Here is a 17,820-nt window from a genome sequence, read left to right as displayed (position 1 = left end):
ATATAAAGCCAGTAAGGCACACCTCTGAAAAAGAAAAAACTGCCTCCTTTTGCTGTGTTTCATAATCTTAAGGAAAATTTTACAACCTGTATAACTATTCTGAGGAATTACTCAATAGATTAGTGGAACTAAAGCTAGCTATAAACTAGTACTTCCTTCCCAGAAATTGCTATTTTAAAATGTTATATACAGATTAGAGACAGATTTAAAGTGCTTATTGTTTCAGGAAAGGTTTCTTCATTATGATTTTGCCCTTTCTCTTTCACAAAATTCTTCATCTCTGGTATTGCGAAGTAAGTAAACAGCAGTTACCTCATATGGTGAGGCAACTTAAGAAAAACAATCTTAATATACACAAACATTCATTTATGCACATTTTCTACATAACAAGATTTTTTACTGTATTTATTTAGGGATTTGCACTGTTAATACAATTTCAAGTACCCTGATTACCCCAACTTTGGTGACACCTAATATTTTCACTAAGTGCTTGCTCAGAAACATTTAAGTCAATGCAATTACCATTATCTTCCACTGATCTTCTGTAATTACAAAGTGGTAACTGAGACTGTGAGCAACGCAACTGGGCATGTTGCAGGGCCCTTTTCCCTTCCTGCAGTCTTCTTATTCATATAATTCCGATGTATTCAGTTTTAGTAATGTCAGCTACTTCCCTGCAGGGCTATAACCATGTAACTTTCCTAGAGTTCCCTGTTCATCAATGCCAAATGTTGCTCCATGATCATCTGCCAAGTAAGACTGGCAAGCAGACAAGTGAGATTGCTTTTCACCTTCTCCGGTCAGAAGAAATAATGGAACTTACTAAGACAGACAGCATGGATTTGTTGCTACCTGCTACAACTACAGGCATAAACCACCCATTTCTGATCCAGGTTGTTAATAATCTGTAACCAGCTGATCATAAAGTGATATGCAGATGCTCTGTTAAATTTCAGTCTCAGCAAGTAGTTGGTTTTGGGGACCATCTGGTCCAAGTTAAGAGCCAGGAGCAGACTTTCGAGTCACGGGGAAACCCGATTTTTAAAATCTGCTTCCAAAATGGGGCTCTGGAAAACCTAGATGTGCCAGCAATCGTGAAGTCAGAGACCCTGAGAGCCTTGAGGCTGTCCACATGGTAGGCTACGCCATACACCCAAAAGCTCCAACTTTGAGGCAGCTTGCTTAGCTTTCAGAAGAGAAAAAAGAAGAAGAAAAAAAGTCATCAAACTGTACTTGCATGGAACAGTCTGAGTCTGACAAGTGTATTTTCCAGTGGAACACTTTTTCGTCAGAAAGCTGCTGTCTAGCTTATAAAAGAAACCTGTATTAAATTCTGAGCTCTACTGTAGCCTTCTTTCAGAGGGAGGAGGTGTTTTCTCCTTGTGCCTATTTGTAAAATCTTTAAAAGGAGTTAAGTTTGAAAGTTACTTTCATTGATATTTATGAGGTGATCAGACACTAGGCCAGTAAGTGCCTGTAAATAAATAAAGCATTTAAGAGGATAACAATTTACCTCATGCTAAATCACGGACACCATCTATCAAATTTCAAAGGCTCTATCATGGTATTTAATTTAAGTAGTTAAGCACTACTGCATTTAATAGAACGCATTTTCCCGCTGATATTATAGGCTATGAATACTAAAGAAGCATTATATATTCTTATAAAACTGTTCTCACAAACAGCACTACCGAGTTTAGTAATAAAACCTGAATTGTAATGGGAAAGCAGGAAAAAATGCACCTACACAGCCCTCTTAAAGCACAACCTCACCCCTCTCGCTAAATAGGAACCTATTTCCTACAACTCAGCACTCTCACCACAAAGCCCAGCATGGAGACAAAGATGGCAGGGACAGACAATCCCATATCTGCAGAGCAAGTCATGCTTTTGAAAGCTCTTGCGGTCCCAGCCAATGTAGTAGTGTCAGGAGCCAAGGAGACAACTCACTGAAAAACAAAGGTTCAACAGCTCCTGCAGCCTTGTAAAGAGTGAACTATGTCTGAAATGGTTAAGAAAAAAAAATCCGACTGATCTTCCCAGCCTCCCCCCTTGTTTTGGACTATAAACTGGACAAAATAATGACCTCCTTTCCCAGATCGATAATTTATGCTCTTAATTTCATGGAAGGTTTTGGGGGGGGAATTTCTGGAGGCTTTTCTTACAGGAAGAAAGGGAAGATTCAGAGGAAAGACTTTCACTTTATTTTAGTCACTTCTAAACTTGTAAATCATTAAGGATTTATGTAATGGTGCAGTGCTGAGAGACACTGACTGATATCCAGAGTTTCATCGAAGACATCCAAAATAAACAAGAAATTATGTCTTTGATGATACTTAAGTACGAATTCAGTAGCAAAGTGAGTTGAATAATTATCAAAAGACATTAGTCATCCACTAAAAAATAGCAGAGAGAAAAACATGCATCTGGAAATTCCAATAATTAGTGTTTGAAAATGACAAACTTGGCTGACAAGATCTGCATGCACCAAACCAGCAGATTTCTTTAGGAATAACCTCAGGGAAGCTCCATCCCCGCTGAGAAGGGACCACCCAGCACAGGAGCAGGTACCTGCAGCATCGCTGCGTCCTCCCCGGGCCCTGCAGCCCATCCAGGGGCGTCCTGTTGCTGCGTGTCCCCGTTCGCCCTGCCCAGGACCCCTCTCCTGAAGACAGCATCGCCCATCAGCCGCTCCCGAGGCAGGAAGAGCTTCTGGCAGTGCTGCGTGTGAGGCTTCGGGCAGACAGCCGGACAGCAGCACTGCCATGCGCCGGCCAACACTGGTGTAACCCAGGTTGAATCAAGCCCAAAGCGTGGGTCTGGGGTAAATGAGACGGAGAGACCAGACAGAGTGGGCAGGGGACGGCTGAACTCCAGACAGACCTGAGCCAGGGCGCTGGGGAAGGTTTCTCTTCACTCCCACGTCCCACTTCGCTCCCTGTGCACACACACGGGGATTCCTCGTGGCCTAATGAACAATTTCGATTAACTCCTTGGCTGCAGCAGCTGGCCTATGTTTAACATAATGTAGAGACACAGCTTTCTGGCAGAAGAGAGGCAATTTAAAGCAGTACTGTCAGCCAACAGTTATTTTTAGAGAAGCAGTTGCCTACTTTTCTTCTTGTGAGCATAGGACCCGTACTTGCTAAAACTGACAACAAAATTATTTGCTGACCCTTTCCAGCTAGAATTTGAGCGGGGCTCCCTTGCTTGCACAGAGAGTTAAAATAATGACAAACTGCATTGAAAAAAAATGGTATTCTGCACTTAAAAATGTGTCTCTTTAAGTCAGACTCTAACCAACACACTAAGAAACAGTAGCTCTGGAACGTGAAAAGGAGCAACTTTCACTCTTTTTTTCCAGAGACACATAATCGTATCTCTACCTTTTGCTGTAAAACAGCTTTACATACCTTCTCAAACTCCTCAGCACCTCAGAGCAAATGCTAAAAGCAAAGATTGGCCCTGACCTGTTGACTGTGCTGCAGCTTTACTCAACTTTCCCACAGATTCAAGAACTTCCATCCTTCAAGATGCTCAGAGTGACTGGGCAGAGCTGGAAGCAACCCAACCTAAGTTCACCTGCCCTGAGCAGGGGCTGAGCCAAATTTCAATCACATAAAAGGAAAATCTCAGAAACAATGCTAGACTCAGAACAAACAAAAGAAAATGAGTTCCTGCTATCCCACAAAGTACACGTTTTTAACCAAAATACGTGTTTTACACACAAGGGATTGCTTTTGATATACTTATTTTTGCCAAGCAATAAGTGAGCCTGGATGTTTGTGCCATGCAGAGAGCTTAATACGATAACTATTTCTCACCCTGACAGTAAGGATACCGCTGTCCCAGAATCCTGGCTCAGTTCAACTAGAAAAATAACATGCTGAGCAGCTCTACGGGTGTCTTTGGCTCCGGCCTATGTACAAGTCAAGAGTTCAGAATGACACGCAAGTTTCCTGCAGCAAGACTGAACACTTTTCTAACCCTAACTTCCATCACACTGTGACAGCTAAACACAGCAATCCCACAGCAGTATTTGACATTAAATGAATTCTTCCGCGCCTGCTCTGAAAATCTGCCTGTGTCTCTTCCATGGACAGACTCATCTAACCTGACAGCCAGGCTTTGTTCCCATTCACAGCCAGGGACAGACGCGTTTTTGGCACGTATTCCCTCATTGTTCCACATGAGAATGTCAGTGGGTCCAGAGTGACACCCAATTTACATGGCTGTACAGGGCATGTAAATAAAAAAAGTATGTCGCCACAAACACCGTCTGCTGGACAAGACGAGCATAGCTGGGATCCAGCAGGTATTCCCTTAAGTCACATTAAAAATAAAAGAATAATAACTATAATGATAATAAAATATTTAATAATTAGAACAAAATATCATTATTACAAAGTGCTTTCAGAGCCAAAGAAATCGGAGTCTTTCTACCCTGGTGTCCCTACACAGCACCCCACAGGAAAAAGCAGTAGCTGTGGCTCTAGGGCAGTGCTCAGCCCTCCAGCCATCACTTCCTTCAGTGGTGCAGGAAGAGGTGAGGTTGCAGCTCCCACACCGCTTCCAGCACTCGCTTTGCAACTGCTGATATCAATGCAGTTAGTGGACCTCTAACAATCTTCCAGGCTACCAGCTAGCACAGGATTTGCCAGCCCGTGCCATGCACTGATGGGCCAGCAGCACAGGAACTGTGTGTGGCATGTGGGAGGCTGGGATGGGCTGGTGCTATGCCATCCCTCCTCGGAGGGCATCCAAGAGCTCACAGAGAGAGTCTCATAAACCTGACAGCTGTATCAATGCTTGTCAGCAAATGCCCTTGGGTGTTAAGCAGCTCCTCTAACTCGTACTTTAAAATGCTCTCTCGTAGGCTACTGGAAGATTTATTCTTGCTAAGACAGAAGCTTTCCTCCTCCTCCCTCCATCACACTCTGTCTCCTACCCTCTGACTCTCTCCAAGCTGGGATAGCAATGCTGTGGCTTTGAAAGGTCAGTTAACTGTATATTAGCTATCGGGAACACCCTGCTGGTGATCCCAAGTTCCAGTTCACCTTGTCCCCAGCAGTCACTGGTAGTTTACTTTGTATACAGAGGGAAGAAGAAAAAATCAGAGGGAAAAACAAAGAAAGGGAAAAACAAAGAAAGAGAAAAGAGGCAGAAAAATAGTGTTCTTGAAAGGAAACAAATTCTATTTTGAAACCTCAGCTGAACATCACTGGATATTCTGATGTCCTCCAGCAAAACACGAGAAAGAGGGAAGCTTGAAGAAGAGGATGAAAATGATTAAGCCTGTAGACAAAAGAACTGCGGCTTTCTTTCGGTATTTTTGAGGCTTTAATGGTCATGAATCATTTCATAAAATGAAAAGTAAAAAGGAAAACAAAAGATTCTCCAGCAAGTCAACATTCAAAATATTCTTCCAGATAAAAGCTGGAACTCCTTCATACTTCAGTGACTACGGACACACAAACGCAGAAAGCACAGGTTTTAATTTAATAGCTCCATTTTGCCTTCCAGGGCACCTTCCAGAGAAAAGCCCAAACTTTAAAGAGCTGTGATAAAAAAAAGAAATACAGACACAGGAAGAATCAATCTACACATCAACCTTAGCATAAATGAGGCGTTTCTGTAGGTCTGAAATTCTAAAATAAAATAAAATAAAACAAAAATTAAACTGAAGTGGGAAAATTAGAATTGAGGAGAAAACAATCAAAAGAGACATCCACAATACAAGACTGAAGAGCTAGAATATATTTTCCAGCGGAGTGCAATGGATAATCAGAAACACTCCAGGCCACAATTGTTCCATTTTACAAAAATATTTACTGAGTCTGGGGAGTAAGACCAAAGTGACATAGATGCATCGATGTCTTCTTTGTCTTTAGGATTCAGGATGGAAATGGAGACTAACAAGATGGAAGGTGATCCTACTGCGAGAGAAGAAGCTCATGATTAATTTCTGACTACTTCCATATGTATACATTCAAATATCCCTAACTCCTGAAGTCTTGTTTAAGGAGAGATGGCTTCTGACTGGCCAATGTGCTTACATCAAGAGGAAGTTCTGGTGATCCCTGCAGCTAAATAGTTCGTATACTACTGTTCTAATATCCAGGCTGCAAAACCCATGTATGTGTTTAAAGTGGCCCTTGTTCAAAACTTGCACTGAAGTTTATACAGAAAGCATTCACATTTGCAGGATGGAAGATAAATGACGACAAACAAGACTGTTTGAAGTGAGCAGCACAGCTGAACGACACATTGCAGGAAAGGAAAATAGGCATTAGGAAAACAGAAGCTGCGATTTCATTCAATAAGAGTCACTGTAAATGTATTAGACAGCCAGCCCATTCCTGCCAAACCTTGGCCCAGCAATTCTCCCATTAGTTCCAAAGACTTGAGGGCAGCCCCATGCTTCAAAGTCAGTAGCCTCAAGCCCACTGCAATCCCAAATGCTGTCACGTAGAGCTGCTCAGTCAGGTAATATAGCAAGCATATCTAGATCAGACTGGATGACCACTGAACACAAAATGAGGTTGTATTGGCTGTCAACAACTGAGAAGTTTACTTTTGCAAATCTTAAGCTAGCCCTTTATTGAGGAATATATTTTCAGAACCATGATTAGGCTTCTTCAGTCTCCTGTAAACAATTCTCCCTGCAAACCTGCACTGTAACCATAGATAATTCTCTACATTCCAGATGCCCCCTCCACAGGTGCTGTTCTTCCCCTCAATCTTTTACACATCCTGCAGAGCTAACACCATCTGCCGCTTGAGAAAAGTTCAACAAAACTTCCACAAACTGAGAGCAGAAAGGGTCTGGGCAGACAACCCTACACAAGATGAGACCCATCATGTATCCAAGGAAGAATATGATTACCTGGAAAACATGGAAAGAAACAGCGTAATCCACATCTCTTATTTTTGGAGCAAGAAATGTAGCACAACTCTAACTTGCCAGCCAGCTATTCATAGCCACAGCTTTCAAAGGACACATCCTGGATGGAGAACAATAATGTTCCTTCCTACAATGGACACAAAGTGGCAAACCCAAAATGAAATTCTCCACCTGGAGACTAAGCACAAAGCGATGGCAGGCCAGCTGAGATCCATTTAGCAGCACCTGGGTGAGGGCAGCAGGCCAACCTGATACAAGTAAGAGCAACCTGGGCCAAAGTAACTAAATAAATACATAAACTAAGTAAGTGAAAGAAGGGAAGAAAGGAAAGGAACTACATCTAACTCCTGATCATCAACATGTTGTCTTGGCCCCTGAGCCAATACTACAGTATTTCCAACGCAACCACGTTTCACAGAGTATGTCAAGAAGATTGCTGCACTGCTTATTGTAGCCCTTTTCTTCTGTTTGCTCTTGCTGTGACTTATTATCGTCAATGGAAAATAAACACCAAATAATTCAGAAGTATTTTTCTGATGTATTTGGGAGGGAGGGGATCTGATTCAGATTTCAAATAACAGACGCAGAACAGATCAAAACTACTTCAGTCCAGCTGCAGTATGATATGAGAAAAGCTCACGGGGGAAGACAGGCTGAGAGGTTGGTAACAGATGCATGTGTGTCACCTGTGAAAGGCAACCTGGGACAGTACTCACCAAAAGTTTACACCATAGGATGGCTTTTCATGGGCATGCCCAAAATGCATTGCGTCCTAATTCTGAGCTACAATCCATACAGGCCTGGGAGTCCAACCCCATAAACCATAGATTATAGACTGCATTAAGGCCATTTTAAAGAGACAGTGTCCAAATGACAGGATTTGGAAATCTCAGTGGAGAGCACTAGGATTACGTAGGCCTGGAGATTTATTTACTTTTTAATGTCTGCCTTCAGGCTCAAGAACAACGTGGAGCTACAAGACGAATGCCATCATGGGAGCTCCTGCACTGCTCCTAACTCTGGATAAAGAAACACAGGGCACACTACTGCCAGATAGCTCTCATTAAATGCGTTTAAAATTTACATACAGTGCTTAACTAGTATATTCAAAAACATAACTAAACCACATCGTGGCAGCGAGGAGGACATCTATCATGATTAAAATGGAAAATAATATGTTACCCCTTTCAGCACGAGCCCTTCAGCAAGTTCTGATAACAGTCAGTGCCCTGCATCCTGCTCCCCAGGGAAAGTCACACCAACACCAAACCACATCCTGGGAGCAAGCGACCAGGCAGACAGGACGCGATGCCAACACCGACGAACTCATTTCTCTCCTTATTAGATTGCCATTTATGTACAGAATAATACTATAAGAATAATAGCAAAAGTAGGATCCCGGCCTCCCTCCTGCTCACAGAGGGACGCTGGCAAAGCGCGGCACCAGCAGCCAGAGGTGTGCAGGCCAAAAGTGGTACGAAAAATGTTTGAGGTTTTTCAGTATAAACCAATATTTACCGGTACGGAAAGTCTGCTTTTCTTCAGCAAGCTTTTAGTGGTAAATATTGGTTTAAAAGGAAAACCAGAAGCCTTAATTATATACTTGAATACTGGAATTATGTTATAGGTTTATAAGATCTGTTTTATTTCTGAGTGGTGATGCACAAAAAGGGTCAAATCCAACTGAGTTTACTCAAGGAAGCCTATCAGAAAACCTGTGAATTTCATTGTTAGAGTACAACCAATAGAGATTGCTCCAAGAAGACCAACTGCCTGTTGAATAGCTTTAATCTGTGAGTTTATGAATTGCAGTGGAGCTAACTATTACATTCTGCAATATTCACTATCATTTCCCCTTAGTAATGACCATGAAATTAAACCACTCCTGCACAAATGTATTTAAGGAGCATCTGCACTACATGCATGCCACAATTCAGGTATCTTGAAGAAGTTTTAATTCTTTCAAAATTTCTGCTGAGTTACTTGTTAGGCAAATAATTGCTTTCTTTGGCCATTATACTGATGAGAAGCCGAAAAACGTTATTTAAAAACTTACTAAGAACTGATTGATCCTCACTGAACTTGAGGTCCTTGTCTGGCATCATCAGCAAATGGGAAATCTTAATTAATGCTCGGATCTTGAAGCACAGTACTTCCTGTATTCTGCCAAGTACCAATCAAACTGCCTGTAATTTATCTTTGACTTTCTATTCCAACGGTTGAGTCATATAAATGGTTTTTTTCAAGTACACACTGTTTAGGAAGACCTCCCCATTCACGGCCCAGTTTTGTAGTTTTTTTTCAAAAATCAGTGCTATACATTTCAATTCTTAATAAGTAGAAGGATAAAGGCTCGATGCCTTTGTGCTAAAGCCTTAGGGATCTGAAGATGAAAGTGTCTCGATAAGATGCTTATTATTTTAACTTGCTGAACCACGACAGATTCCAGCTACGTTTCTGTGAAGGGGGAATATGAAGATGATGAATTTCGTCATGTGCTGAGATAATTACTATCTTTATTCTGATTGCTCTGCGATCACTCAGAGGCAACAGGCACCACATGCAAACACATGGCATTACAAAGACTTCCTTGCTGATGTCCTCACAGCCAGATCAATTCTAACTACATGAGCAGCAAGCTTTAAGTCAGCAAGCTTTCCCACTGCATTTATAATTATTACAGCTAAAACATACTTATAGAACCGCAGTATGAGATTGGAGAACGCGCTGGCATCAACCATAAGACAAAGGTCACAGGAAAGACAGCAAACATCTGCAATCAACAGCCTGCAGTAAAAGATGATGATAAAAATTCCTAGAAACAAACCAGCAGACCTCAGGCTTCTTTGCTGTTGCAAAAAAGATCCAATATTCACAGAGACCTCCCCCACTTTTTTTTAATGTTTTTTTAATGCTAAGACACTTCCAGTAGTCATTATAATCAAACACCTACGATGTCTAAACTTTAAGGATTTATCTAAGAATGTATCCTCATGCTCTTAGCATGAGAGCAAGAGTTCACTTCAAGAAAAAAAAAAAACAAAACAAACAAGAAAAGAAAGTCTTAGTCATCTACAATAACATCAAATACAGTTTCCCAGCAGCTGTTATGACTTGTATTACAACTCTCAGATTCCCAAATGTATTTGTGCTGATGAACACGTTAAAAAACCTCCTTGCAAAATTGTATTTTTAGTGTTCTAGTCCATTCAATAATGAATTCTCCCTGTCTAATGTATATGCAGTTCCTGTCCATTCAAAATATGTTTTCCATCTGGATTTCCAAAGAATTAGCTCCAACCTTGTCTGTTAAAATGACAATTCTCTTTATTCATTCCGTACAGCACGCTACCACACCTAAGGAAATGCTCGCCGTTTCCAAATGGGCCATGTCATGTGGGATTCTCCCCACAAAGATAGAGGACTGTGTGTTAACAAAAGCATTTCCACCTCCTCCAAGCAGCCTGGGCACTCTCAGCCTCAAATGAGACTTACGAAAAAGGCCTATCAACCAAACTAACAGCTTGCTTTGTCATTCCTGTATCTCAGATCTCAAAATTACGCTACCTAAGAATCTGCCCTCCCAAGGGCACTCGCTCAGAATTGTATTATTCCAAGATGCAGAATACCTGAATTTGATACACCGTTATCGCCAGCATTATGGATTACCAAGCTGATGTGTAACTCACATTAAAACGAAGAACTGTTGCAAAGCACACAGTAAGTGGAGGCTTCAGAAAACACAGGAGCCATAAGACTGAATACTCACCCTAGCCCATTTTAGCTTCCCAAAATAATTAACAGTGAAATACCATCTGTTTTATTATATATCTTTATCACTGTCTGCACAGCACAGCAATTCAACAAAGACACGTATCCTCTGCTATGTGCCTCCATCTCCCACTAAGGCCATCTGGGCAATGCCCATGAGTTGCGTGGTCCCAGAGGTCAGAAAATGGTGTTTGTCAATCTGACATTGACTCAGAGTTCTAAAATGAGGAAGTTTACTAAAACACCTTGGAGGAAAAAGGTTCTTTCTGGTAAATGTATTTCCTTACAAATTTTTATTACTTGCAATTAGCCTGAAAAACTTTGCTATAATAGCCCTTAACTTCAAGAACATCTTTTGTCAAAGAGAAGATCTGCTTTGTCCAGCTGCTCCTCTGGTGACAAGGTATGAGGAAATGAAATGAGCCCGACCCTACCACAGATCCCTGAAAAGCAATGCCTACAGCTTGCACACTTTGCTGTGGAAGAAACACCGAAACATCAACCCTTCCCGGTAGGAAAAAAAAAGCCAAGATTTCAAAACTGCATATAAATAAAATTACAACACAAGGATCAGGAGATTAGCAAGAAATTAAGGCATTCTCATCAAGTCCTTTAAAAAAATAAAGTTCTAACAACTCCTTCTGGGGAAGCCAAGAAAAATGAGAAAATCCTTTGCATCCTTACCATGGCATAGCTACCTCTGTACCCTCTGTGTCACATCTGCCCCCTGCCTGACCAGGAGCCATCTGGCTGCGGGCTGAGGAGCTCCATCAGAGCACTCGAGGAACCAAACCTCTCTTTTATTTTCCCTTCCACTGCTGCGAGGCTTTCAACCTCACAGCAAACTCAGTTATCAGCTGCACGCACACGCGATACCTTTCAGCTGACCGAACGATTATTTTCGCATCAGAAAGGTGCTCCGTTAGGAATCAGAAAGTATTCTGCCTGACGCAGCTTTGCTCGTCCTGCGAGCGCCGCGCCAGGCGCGCACCACAGTGCCTCACGGTGCTCCCAGGCTCTAACGAACGCAGGCTCCCTCGGAGCAGGCACCAGACAGCTCCGCCGCGAGCCGTCCCCGCTCCGCCTCTCCTCAGGTCACGAATAGCGGTAGATAAGCGGAGCCCGCCGAGCAACGGGGCGACGCGCAGGCAGAAGCCTGAAGGCGGCGGTGGGGGCCGACAGCTGAGGGGACGAGCACGCGGGCCTCCGCGCGGCTCCGCTCCTTTGCAAAGAGGGACGGGGGACGCGGGAGGAATGCGCGAGCCCGCAGCGTGCCGCCCGCGCCCCTCTCGGCGGCCGCCTCAGCGGCCCCGCTCCGCAGCGGCTCTCCGGCCCGGGACGCCGCGCAGCCTGCAAGGCGGAGAGGCTCCGCTCCCCGGGGATGCCGCGAACGGTGCCCGACGCCCCCCGCCCGAGCCGCCCCGCAGCCCGGGGGCCCCCGGCAGCCCCATCCCCGCACGGGAACACCCCGCACCTACCCTTTGAGCGCGTCGTGCCCGCCGCCGCCCTGCCCTCTCCTCTTGGCCCTGCTGGCCCGCAGCTCCTTGGCGCTCGTCCCCTCGGAGTGCCCGGCGGCGGCGGCGGCGCCCGCCTGGGACGCCCACAGCACGGCAACTCCCAGGGCGATCCCCAGCAGCCGCCCCCGCCACATCGCGTCCCCCGAGCCCCCGGGCTCCGAGCGGCCGCCGCCTCCTCCTCTCCGCCGCCGAAGTCCGCCGGTTCCCGCCGCGCCGCCTCCGCCGAGCTCCCCCGAAGTGAACTGCGTGGAGAAAAGGGACGAAGGGACGTCAGGGGGGGAGCGGGCACGGCCGCCCCGAGCCCCCCGCCCCCGCCGGCCCCCGGCCAGCCCGGCGCTACCCGCCCGCGGGAGGCGGCGGACGCGCGGGATGGCGAGGGGCCGCTCGCGGCCGCGCTCCCTCCGCCCTCCCTCGACGGACGGCGGTCTCGGGGCTCCCGCACTCGCCGCGGACCGCCCGCGGCCGCCGCCGTCGCTCTCGAAGCCGCTCCGGGGTGGAAGCGCCCGCCGGGCACCGCGGCGAGCCGGGAGCGCGGTGCCCGGCTAGGACAGGGAGCCCCGCGGTCACCGAGCCCCGCGCCCAGCCCGCCCGCCCCGAGAGAGCCCGCTGCGAGGGGCGCGCACCCGCTCGAGCCGCCGCCGCCGGCTGCCGTTCCCGCTGCTGTTCCAGCTGCGGCCGCTGCACCCACCGCTACTCCAGCTGCGGCTCCAGCTGCCCCCTCCCTCCCTCCCTCCTCCTCCTTTTTCCCCTCCTCTCTCTCCCCCCTCCTCTTCAAGTATCGCCCGCGCACCGCTTTCTCGCGAGAGAGAGGTGAATAAAAATGTCCCCCCACCCCCGAACCGCCACCCCAGGGGCTCCGGGGCTGAGAGGCGGCCGTGCTGGGCGCCGGCGGCAGGAGGGCCCCGGGCAGGAGGGCACCTGCGCCCCGACGGACCCCAGCCCGCAGGCGGTGCTGCCCGGAGTAGGGGCTCGGCCGCTGCCCGCTGCCGTCAGCCCTCCGGTCCCGAGAGGGGGAGGCAGCCGCGGGAGCTCGGTCACGTTAATCTGCCTACAGACATGGGGGGGACCGCTGCAGCTCTGTCTAAAATAGAAACAAGTCCTAAAGGTACAGCGTTATGCATCCAGTTAGCAGCGTTCAAAAAGTAAAACATAGCATCTCTACTTCCCTTATAAGGAAAAACAGCAGCGAGGGGAGCTTCACCTTCGAGGATCCTTCGTAGCTGACAATGAACTGTCTTTTACTTAGCATGGCAGGGGTAGGGACCTATTGCTTTGAAAGCCCTGGGGCAAAAGCGGGCTAACAGAGTGGCTCCATTTAAATGACAGAAACAAAAACTAAGTGGAAAATCTTAATGCTATAGATCTGGTGTTGCTTTATTCCACTAGTAGAAGCAGTGGCTTTGATAGATTTTATTAGCATTATCATCTATGCCCAGGAGCAGTAGGGCAATTCTGACACTGCTTTACAGGAAAGCTGAGTTAAGGGCAAGAGTGCATCTTACAACTTACATTTCTTGATTCTTAGTCTCCAGCAGTTGTTCTTCACCAAAATGAAAGATGAAATCCTCAAAGTGGAAGTTGCACTCTCTACCCCTGGCAGGGGCAATTCGCATACAAGGATGACATGGATCAACTGTCAGTGGTGGAAAACAAACACATTCAATGTGGCCCATGCTAGAATCAACACAACCCATACAATCTGAACTGTTAGCACAGAGCCAGGGGAATGATGAGTCTGCACCAAGGGATGCCCATTGGAAATAAAACACTAACAGGATGGAAGGGGTAACAAGAAAACTCCATAAATCAACTTCCAGAATTCCACAAGAGATGTTTTTCTGCTTTCAAAATTGCACTCAGCTCCTAACGCTAATGGGGAGTTGCTAACCATGCTGTGGCCCTGAATTTACTGATGTCAACGAAAGCTCTTCTCCAACTCACAGAACTGTGAATTGGAAGGGATTTTTAAAGGCCCTCCAGTCCAACTCCCCTGTGCTGAACAGGGACAGCCACAGCTCGATCAGCAGACTTCAGCTCAGTACTTACAAAACCAAAAAAACTCAAGCCGTGACCCAGCCCTAATCACTAACATATCTGTAGCTTTCTCAGGGCAAGAGAGCACATCGTACATGCTCCTAATTCTGCACAGACAGCTCCGGAACGACTGCATGCCTCGTCCTTATCAAGGAAAGAAAACACATCCTGCAGTTTGTGCTTCTGGGGATGTGTTTGTTTTGTTGCTGGCATGCTCTGCCAGGCTGACTTAGAAATCTCAACAAACCCACCGCCACCATGGAATGTAAGAAACTGCAATTCTGAATGAAACATCCGGGGAGTGTTGGTTAATAGTCAGAACTCAGTCCCAGGTTAGTTCTCCAGGTGAGTAGATACATTTCAGAACTAAGCTCTTCCAACATATAGAGAAAAGACAAAACCAGCAAAAGCAACCGTCGTGGACTGTGAATAACTGATATTTATGCATTCAGCTGCTCTTCACTAACTAGTATTTCGGCAGATATAGCTCAGCAACAGCACACCTGCCAAGCCACTGCCAAAGGTAATGCTGAGTGTGCTGCTGGTGCAACGTCTTAGGGAAAAAAGGCCCATGTCAGACTCGCTGGTACGAGGCTGTTTGCAGCTTAAGTATGACGAGGAAATAAAATGATAGATGCTATTTTAAATAAGACGTTTAAATCTCCTTTTATAGTATTATTTGTTTTACATATATATATAGCACACATGCAATATCCTTCTAAACATTCACAGAAGCATATAAGCTACTACAGGAAGTGCTGTAGCTGCACGTGCTTGGCACTGTAACAACATTCAAAGCATTCTGGCTGATTTTTATCATAAAGGACATTGGCAGTCATTTGATTTTGGCCATTCTGGTATCACTGATTAACGTGGTAACAGGAAAACACAGGTACAGTATAGACACGCGGTGACATAATAGGAGATACTGACAAAAGAAAGAAGTAATGCTGCTCAGAGCGTAGCTGTTCAGTGTATCTGAACAGGCCCGAGACAGGAACAACCCAAACCCTGCACCACTGTTTTGTAGCCTGTTCAGAATATTACTGATTTGTAGTCTGCATCACAGAGATGTGAGGGACTTCAGTAAATCTCAAAAGTTCATTTTCCTGCTACAGTCAATATGGATAAATAGGAATTTGACGTTTCATGCTTTTTTTCATGTCTGCCTACCACAAAAGGATTTCATAGAGTAGATATTTTCAAGCCAACCTTATTAAAGTGACAACGTAACACTGTGCAAAGGATTTTGCATTTCTTTAGCAGTAGAAAGTAAAATTCATTTAAAATAGCAGAGACCAGGCGTTAGGAGCTCTTGTTGCAGTTCAGAAATCTCAGAGGTGCAGAACATTGACATGCAGTTCTCTTCCTTCACCTACCTGCATGTACAATGAAATCTGACCATCTACTTCATGAAGATAGAAGGCCAATATCTTCAAACCGCACCATTGCAAAAAATAAAATGCTGTTAGATATTTACCAGTTATGTTTATAGAATGTACCTGCAAGCAAGTGTAAGTTATAACAGGAATGTTGGTTTATTATCTATTCTAACGTTCTTTTGTTTGCAGCATGCTCAGTTACAACAACTTCAATTTTCTAGATGAAGAAAGAAAAAATGTCTACCCTATACACCAGGCTAAGGGGATGATTATCTCATATCTTCGAGGACAGTTAATGATGTATTATTTGGTATCTTGCATGGCTGCAGAAATACGGATTACACTATATGAAGTAATGTTACATGATATGTGGGCTGTCCGTTAATTAATCTAGTGAAATATGCAGCACATCATCAACTTGTGATGTGTCATTTTAAATAATATGTTTATATACTAGAAGTATTTAAATTATTCACAGCTTTAAAATAGTGCCAACCTGGGTTCTTCAACCACTAGAAAAATACACTGTCACAGGCAAAAGATTTACAGCAGCTTCTGCCCTTTGCTGCGAAGCAGTTATGAATCTGGGTTATCCACACACTTTCCTACAAGCACTTGAGTATTTTCAAACATTTTGGACTTTGAAGAACATCCACACAAATGGATTTCTATTCAGCCTCCAAAGTACTTGTACACTCACAAGTTTCATTCAGGAAAACAAAGCAGTCATTCTGATGATCCAGTTGATCACTGCCCTAATGGCAAAAAGCTGAACGCTTAGATTAACTGGGATCGAATCCAGAACTGAGAGATGCTGAGAACAAAGCATACAGCATTATGGTTACGTGCCTAGAGGGATTTGACATCACACATAATCAACTGCTTATTCGAAACGCCGATTCTGCCAGCTGATTGTCAGTTACAGTCCCAGAGGATCTGATAGCATTTCTTGGAGGTTGAGGGTGGTATGGATTATGACCAGAGCCCAAAAGCAGGGGAGAATAATCATAGTTATATGAATTATATCAGGGAATGAAGACAGACCATCTTTGCATCCCAGCTGATACCCAACTGCAGTGATCCAAAATATTTACATAGCAACTCCCCCCCACCCCCCTGAACACACACACGCCCTTTAAAACAAATCAGGTGCATGCCTCTAATAAAAGATACATAGCAAGCCATGCCACAGGGCACTGCCTCATGCTTATCAGCATCACAGACAGAAATACTTCATTCCATACAGTAACTGAATTATTCACAGATGTACCTGTTCATCCTGCTATTCTATCTTCATAAAACCAGAGAATTGAAGTTTTTGGTGCCAGTTTTCTGTGTCCAGCAGCAGTGCTGTGAAACACCATCCTTTGCCTTTCCTGCCCTTCAGTTAGCTGGTCCTTTTCATGTCAGGCAAACATTCCTCCCTCTCCTTCTATAGGATGCTTATAAGAATTTACATATTCATTAGACATTTATATTGGTTTGAACGTTTGCAAAATATATGTATACATATATGTATATATCTTACTGCATGGAAGTACTATGGTAGGGTTGGGAATTTATTTCAATTCTATGAATTCCTGTAGTATTTTTTAGATCTGTAAACTTACCCACATGAGGAAAAGTAAGTAATGTCCATTGTACATATTTCTTAATAAAGAAAGCCTTGATTAAGCCAATGCAAACAAATACTGTGGGAAAATTGTGTTGTGCATTTTTTTTTTTTAAGGTACATTACAAGCACAATGAGTGATTACATCCAGACAAAAGTTGAGATCAATTAACTGGTTTAAATCTAAATTATAAAAAAAAGTGACAAAATAAATTATCGGCTATTTTTCTTAATGCTTCTTGGTTCGATTAGCTGTGCTAATTAGCTGTGAAATCCATTAATGGTAGCTCGGGGAGGGGTGGGGGAGAATTTCACTCAAGACTTCTATTTTTACAAAATAAATAAGTAAGAGGTTTACTCTGTTAACTTAGTTCATAACGGAGGAGTAAATCCAATCCCACGTCAGAATGTAAACTCATAATTTGATAGACTGTGTGAGGTGCTGGGATAACATCTCAGCAGTACTATGAGAACTGAAGGAAAGGCACTCTTAGTGCAGACACTGGGGGTCTGTGTACCACTGGAGAAATTCTGCCTTTTTACCTCAGCTGTATCTCAGGTAAGCGTAAAGCTACTAATTTCATACAGGTTTGGTACATC

The 17,820-nt window shown here is 44.5% G+C and overlaps 1 protein-coding gene across 5 annotated transcripts in view; it reads right to left on the bottom strand.

The window, feature by feature from the left end:
- FBN1 (fibrillin 1) overlaps positions 1 to 12,416 on the bottom strand; it is a 147,314-nt gene extending 134,898 nt beyond the window's left edge. Inside the window, exon 1 of one of the 5 annotated variants that reach the window (XM_052671923.1) lies at positions 12,154 to 12,416. In XM_052671923.1, coding sequence (XP_052527883.1) covers positions 12,154 to 12,326 — 173 coding nt within the window. In that variant the 5' untranslated portion in view covers positions 12,327 to 12,416. Of the gene's footprint in view, positions 1 to 6,886; positions 7,017 to 12,153 lie in introns of those variants that run through there. The other 4 variants (XM_052671920.1, XM_052671922.1, XM_052671924.1 and 1 more) reach the window with 4 other exon arrangements.
- Between the last annotated feature and the right edge of the window lie 5,404 nt (positions 12,417 to 17,820).

Source organism: Tympanuchus pallidicinctus, unplaced genomic scaffold, assembly GCF_026119805.1.
Source record: "Tympanuchus pallidicinctus isolate F22 unplaced genomic scaffold, pur_lepc_1.0 scaffold12, whole genome shotgun sequence".
Lineage (NCBI taxonomy): Eukaryota > Metazoa > Chordata > Aves > Galliformes > Phasianidae > Tympanuchus > Tympanuchus pallidicinctus.
The sequence above is the reverse complement of the archived record's forward strand: the minus strand, read 5'-3'. Positions and strand labels throughout refer to the sequence as shown.